Source organism: Gadus macrocephalus, chromosome 5 (assembly GCF_031168955.1).
Source record: "Gadus macrocephalus chromosome 5, ASM3116895v1".
Lineage (NCBI taxonomy): Eukaryota > Metazoa > Chordata > Actinopteri > Gadiformes > Gadidae > Gadus > Gadus macrocephalus.
In genome coordinates this window covers 21,904,972-21,912,026 of record NC_082386.1, presented here as the reverse complement: position 1 = coordinate 21,912,026, position 7,055 = coordinate 21,904,972, and the positions used below count along the sequence as shown (strand labels likewise).

At 48.1% G+C, this 7,055-nt stretch overlaps 1 protein-coding gene across 1 annotated transcript; it reads left to right on the top strand.

The window, feature by feature from the left end:
• Positions 1 to 345: 345 nt before the first annotated feature.
• dio2 (iodothyronine deiodinase 2) lies at positions 346 to 5,462 on the top strand. Its single transcript, XM_060052915.1, has 3 exons — positions 346 to 851; positions 2,720 to 3,305; positions 3,348 to 5,462. The coding sequence occupies exons 1-2, from the start codon at positions 573 to 575 to the stop codon at positions 3,302 to 3,304; spliced, it is 864 nt and encodes a 287-aa protein (XP_059908898.1). The 5' UTR covers positions 346 to 572; the 3' UTR covers position 3,305; positions 3,348 to 5,462.
• Positions 5,463 to 7,055: the final 1,593 nt, after the last annotated feature.

Genomic DNA, 7,055 nt, shown 5'->3' with positions numbered 1-7,055 from the left:
TGTGTCTGTGTCTTGTGTGTCTTGTGTGTCTTGTGTGTGTGTGTGTGTGTCTTGTGTGTCTTGTGTGTGTGTGTGTGTGTGTGTGTCTTGTGTGTCTTGTGTGTGTCTGTGTGTGTCTGTGTCTTGTGTGTCTTGTGTGTGTCTGTGTCTTGTGTGTGTCTTGTGTGTGTCTTGTGTGTGTCTGTCTCTGTGTGTGTGTGTGTGTGTGTGTGTGTGTGTGTGTGTGTGTGTGTGTGTGTGTGTGTGTGTGTGTGTGTGTGTGTGTGTGTGTGCGCGCGCGCGCGCGCGGTGGCGGCGAGACGGGGGTATACTACGTATGACGTCATGATCTTTCCACAAGATAAGCCTGGCGGCTCTGTCACTGAACACAACATTAGTATAAAAAGACTGTGATTGGGCGGCGCGTCCGGACATCATACCCCCGGCGCGCGGAGACGGAGCTTTGCGTTGGAGCCGCTAGTTTAATCCCCGGTTGAACACAGCGAAGCCTTCCCTGGAGCTACGACGAGTTTAAGGAGCTCCACTGTGGGGACAGCGAGCATGGCAGCAAGTTCAACCAAATACACGAGGTTATGAAATACGCGCCGCGCGTCGGTCCGCCCGCTACGGGGCCGAACCGGACGATGGGTACGGGGCCAGAGGACCTGCTGGTCGCCCTGCAGATCCTCCCCGGGTTCTTCTCCAACTGCCTGTTCCTCGCGCTGTACGACTCGGTGCTGCTGCTGAAGCGCGCTGTGTCGCTGCTCCGTGCCTCCCGCTCAGCGCGGGGAGGCGGAGAGTGGCAGCGCGCGCTCACCTCGGAGGGGATGCGCTCCATCTGGAAGGGCTTCCTGCTGGACGCCAACAAGCAGGTCGGTTAACACGGGTCAAACAGGTCGGTTAACACGGGTCAAGCAGGTCGGTTAACACAGGTCAAGCAGGTCTGTTAACACGGGTCAAGCAGGTTGGTTAACAAGGGTCAAGCAGGTCGGTTAACACGGGTCAAACAGGCCAGCCTAGACCTAGCGCTCCACTTAGGGAAGGAAAGTCTAAACGAAGCCTCTCCTTTGATTTGAGAGAGGATTTGCATAGACATTAGATATTAGATATGAGCAGTAGCATTTCAGCTGTTTAAAGCTTGCAAATAATTTGTTGCGAAAGTAAAATCCTTTCTTTCTTTTAATCAATCTCATGTGTATTCTTAGCCAGTGATCATGTTGTGAATGATAATGAACAACGAGTTTGCATTTATTCACTTAAAATAAAGCATTGTCACCCTTTACTGAACTGTATATGTGCATATAGCCAGCCACACACACACACACACACACACACACACACACACACACACACACACACACACACACACACACACACACACACACACACACACACACACACACACACACACACACACACACAGATCAATAAAAACATTAATAAACAAAACAATACAGTCAACAATTAAATAAAGTCATTTAAGCAGTTCATTTAAATTAGTGACTTATTAGGTTCTTTTCGTAGGGGATAGTCGTCTAGGACGGCAGCTCATGCAAGTTGTCCCTCTGAATCTGCTCTGTGGTTTGGTCTCACAGTGATTACTGCGACTCTTTGGTTGACAAAGAACCATCTGATCAGAGCGCAGAACTGGTTGGATGAACCGTTCTTTATGATGAGAACCAAAGATCAGACAGGAGAGACATAAGGCCCTCTGTCCATCCAGTTCCTGAAGTGGAACCAGTAACACCAGGATGATGCTTGGTACTAACTAGGGGTGCAACGGATCACAAAGCTCACGGTTCGGATCGGGTCACGGTTTTTGAGTCACGGGTCGGATCATTTTCGGATCAACAACAACAATGAAGATAACAAGACAAATGTGACTTTAAATAAAATCTTAAACTGTGTAAAAACAAAATAAAGTGACTAATTAGTTAATAATCCTGCTTCCTTTAAGCATGGTCAATATTTAAAAAATGTGCAATCTGAGGCATTATTCCTTCTTCTTTTTAACATGGATAGGATAGTAAATAATCCCTAATCCTGGATTTACAATTCAGGATGTCTGCATTTCCTGGGGAGAGTTTAGAGTCTACACTCTCCCAAGGCAATGCAGACATCCGTATCTTCTTTTTTTTAGTTTGGTAGCGAAATACAGTTTCTGTGGTGTTTTATTTGGCATTTTGTAAATCCATTGATTTCGGTTGGGAGACTCATTGCTCATTGCAAGGGGGTTGGTTGAAGTCTTTTCGCTCGGTTCTAGCCCTACTGTTGATACGGCGAACCGAGCGAAAAGACTTCAACCAAACCTAAACACACGTCCGGTTCCGGTTCCGGTTTACGTTGGGATTTACGGAACGCCAAATAAAACACAACAGAAACTGTATTTCGCTACGATACTTGATGATGTTGTTAATACCCGAATTGTCCTCTAAACATGCGCTGATCACGTCAACGCACAACATTTTTTTTTTATCAGCCGATCCGCGGATCACTTGCGTCCCGAACCGTGATGGTTGATCCGTACGGATCACGGGAAACCCGTGAACCGTTGCACCACTAGTACTAACGGCACATCAGACGGAGGGGACATTAGTACCGGGCATCATCCTGGCGCTACTGGTTCCAGTTCCTGAAGTGGAACCAGTAACGCCAGGATGATGCCCGGTACTAACGGCACATCAGACGGAGGTGTTTCTCCCTCCTCAACCTTTGTGACCTTTGAACCCTGTGTCCCTAGGTCAAACTCGGCGGCGAGGCGCCCAACTCCAAGGTGGTCAACATCCCGGGCGGCCGGCCCGGCGCCGGGGGCCTGGCCGGCGGCCCGTCCGGCGGCCCCGCGCGCGGCCCCGGGGGGGAGTGCCACCTGTTGGACTTCGAGTCGTCGGACCGCCCCCTGGTGGTGAACTTTGGCTCGGCCACCTGACCCCCCTTCATCAGCCACCTGCCGGCCTTCCGGCGGCTGGTGGAGGACTTCAGCCCCGTGGCGGACTTCCTGCTGGTGTACATCGACGAGGCGCACCCCTCGGACGGCTGGGCGGCGCCCGCCACGGGCCAGCGCCGCTTCGCCGTGCGTAAGCACCGCGACCTGGAGGAGCGCGTGGTTGCGGCGCGCAGACTCACCGAGCACTTCGGCCTGCCGCCGCAGTGCCGGCTGGTGGCGGACAGCATGGACAACAACGCCAACGCCGCCTACGGCGTGGCCAACGAGCGCGTCTGCATCGTGCAGCGCCGCAAGATCGCCTACCTGGGCGGGAAGGGACCCTTCTTTTACAACCTGAAGGACGTCCGCCAGTGGCTGGAGCAGACCTACGGCCGGCGGTAGGGTCAGGGGTCAGGGCGGTTGGGTCAGGGGTCAGGGCGGTAAGGTCAGGGGTCAGGGCGGTTGGGTCAGGGCGGTAGGGTCAGGGGTCAGGGCGGTAGGGTCAGGGGTCAGGGCGGTAGGGTCAGGGGTCAGGGCGGTAGGGTCAGGGGTCAGGGCGGTAGGGTCAGGGGTTACGTTAAGATCATCTATTTTTGTACTTGAGGGGAGGCGGACTGGGCCGGTGATGCGTAAGGAGCAGCAGGATAGGGCGGAGGGAAGGCAGGAGGAGTGGAGCACCCCCCAGGAGGGGAGCAGCAGGATAGGGCGGAGGGAAGGCAGGAGGATGGAGCACCCCCCAGGAGGGGACCAACATGACGGGTGTTCACCAGAACGCCACGCTCCCTGCCGAGGCGGTTATTATGGGCTGGTTGATGCAGTGAGTGGACGGCAGAGATGCTTCGTGTGCGTCTGTGACGACTGCACATCCCTTAGTTACGAGCAGGAAGGCTTTGAAACCTATGCCGCTGTTTGAAGAACACCAAATTAAATGAGAGAAAGAGACCAGCTTTGTGTTCATATCTGTATACATATTTAAATATGAACAAACATAATTTATTTTTAAAGTGTTTTTAACAATGTTTTGTCATTTCACAGAGGCAAAATGTTTCTAATGTGCAATTCGACACCCTTTAGGTTATTTAAGATGTCGTGATTATGTGAGTCTCTTGTCATAGTAGGACGCCATTCCAGATCGTCTTGGATCCATCCCAGGATGCTTTAGAGGTCGTACTGTCAGCACGTTGATGGAATGCACGTTTGGATGACACACTTACATGTGACTTTGGTTTAGTTTCCACGCAAGCTTCACAACTATCTTAAAACAACACTACATTACAATAATAAACAATAATAACCCTACTTTTCAGTTTGGTTTAACAAAAAGTAGGAAAGAACGTTCATGTGACAATAACGGCCACTAAATCGCTTCTGGGGCAGCTGAGAAAGCAACTTTAAATTGCTGGCAATTTCTTGAAGAAGGCAAGTGATGGTGGTAGGGGCTGGAGTCATAAAGGATAAGGGAGACAATGCAGATGTTTCCATAAGAGCAGATTATATTTTGAGTTAAACACAGTGTATACCCATGACTATTTAGTGCCGACACAGAGTCCGACCAGACACAGCATGTTGACAGTATTTTCCAGACTCATGTATTGGTCCAGTGTGTAATAACAATGGTGTCTGATTATGATAGGTTCGGTTATGTTTTATGTTATGTTCCTGAAATGTTGTTTGGGCATTCATTTCGGCATATTTTAGCTGTAAAGAAAGTGGTTAAAGTAGCCTTCTCTGAGCACAACTGCAGCCTCAAGACTTTCTGTGATGATGCATTTGCATCTTTAATGGACTCAAGTTTTCAAGCAAAAATCTATTATCTCTTTCAAGAACTGATAAATGTCAAGACGTTTTCAAAAGATGACCGACGCATTAGACTTGTTTCACTGTTCTGCTACGATCCAAGGGTTGTCATGGTTGTCATGGTAAATTATGGAAATAAATGTCTTTCTATTTTTGGTACACCAAATTATTTACATGGTTTGAATCCTATTATTATAGATCGTCCCAATTTGGCCTCTGCCCCTTGAACAACACTTGACCTGCATTTGGCAGCAAACTCACAATTAGTTTGGTGATCTGTTTATGTCAAGGAGCCAGAAAGTTGCACGGCACATTTCGTCTGAATCATGAGAATTAGGGGGTCGCTGAAGGGGTTCTTAAATCAGTGGTTAGGGTTAGTCAGTCAGTGGTTAGTCAGTCAGTGGTTAGGGTTAGTCAGTCATACTTTGCCTCACCAGGCGTCGCTGCTAAACCTACCGGTTGATATGTTTTGCTTCAACGGGACCAAAGGTGTACGAATGAAAACCTTAGACGAAAGGGTTCCTGACCCTGTCTAAGGTTGGAAAGTAAAGCCACACCATCGTCCTGTTGGACAGAACAGTCACCGCTGTTCATTTTGTACAAAAACAATATCTTCGATTTGTATTTTCACTTACTGAAAACATAACCACTTTCCTTGTTTTTTTGTAATCTATTGTGCTTTTTCATTACTTTTGAGGGCAAGCTCCTGCGTTTTCTATGTCAGAGAGATTAATGAAAAAATTTAATAAAGGTGAATGTCTGATATCGTTGTCTCGTGTTCATCGACAGCAAAAAGTGAATGTCATGTTCCATGACAGTTAAATAACCTTCCATTGTAACAATTTGATTTGCAATGTTTTGGGTGTGTTCGGGAAATTCCAAGCACACGTCTGTATATCTGCTTTGATAGTCACCCTTCAGAAATGTTTGAACATTTAAAGCTATGGCAACGACAACATCCACACATATTGAGTTCTGTGTGGATGACGTGTGGTGCTCACGAACAATGTTAATCTCGCTCCCTATCATTAATGACAGCTCTGAGACAAGTTCTGACTTGTGCCTCGTGAGCATTGGAAGGGTAGGGGCGCAGTGTGTGTGTGTGTGTGTGTGTGTGTGTGTGTGTGTGTGTGTGTGTGTGTGTGTGTGTGTGTGTGTGTGTGTGTGTGTGTGTGTGTGTGGGGGGGGGGGGGGTCAAGCGGGTTTGTCTGACTCAGCGACTTCTTGCTGAACTTGCTCCCCTGAGCCGACCAATTAGAGAGAGAGAGAGGGAGAGGGAGAGGGAGAGGGAGAGAGACAGAGACAGAGAGAGAGAGGGAGAGGGAGAGGGAGAGAGAGAGACAGAGAGAGAGAGGGAGAGAGAGAGAGAGAGGGAGAGGGAGAGGGAGAGAGGGAGAAAGAGAGAGAGAGAAAGAGAGAGAGACAGGTAGGGAGTGGAAGATAAAAAAAGGGTGGAGAGATAGGGAGATAGAGAGAGAGCTAGAGGGAGGATAGTAAGCAAGGACCTGAACCAGCAGAGTCGGGGGTGGAAGTTGTTTTCTGATCATTGCAGTCACCATTCACCCAAACAACACAACCACGTCATCCCAATACGGGACCACAATGAGAGCTGCAATGCTGCAAGAAACACACTGTTACACACTGTAACACACTGTAATACACTGTAATACACTAACACACTGTTACACACTGTAACACACTGTTACACACTGTAACACACTGTAATACACTAACACACTGTTACACACTGTTACACACTGTAACACACTGTAATACACTAACACACTGTAATACACTGTAACACACTGTAATACACTAACACACTGTAATACACTGTAACACACTGTAATACACTAACACACTGTAATACACTGTAACACACTGTAATACACTAAAATACACTGATTCACACAAGAAACCACCCTAACCAAATAAACGTGGGATTTTGGTGATTATGGGCTAAAAAAGAGTGAAGGTCAACAGGTTTCATATTAACGAGCAAAATTACGAAAAATGTCAATTAAACACACACACACACACACACACACACACACACACACACACACACACACACACACACACACACACACACCCTGTCTGTTCAAAGTCTAGGACATGTCAGTGTATAGTGATGCAAGTACAATCTGTCTGTAGCCTATTTGGGTGCACAAGCCTCCCACTGCCTCTTGGGATGTCTTTGGTGTCAGCTGGGCTACTGAGGAGCTTCTTGGTCGTACTTAAGTCCTCACAACACTCTTCAAATGTGACAGAGAAGACACAACCTTTTGGTTAAAGGCAGCAACTGTTGTGAGATAGACAGCACCTGTCTCAAACATCACCACTTATTGGGAGGAAA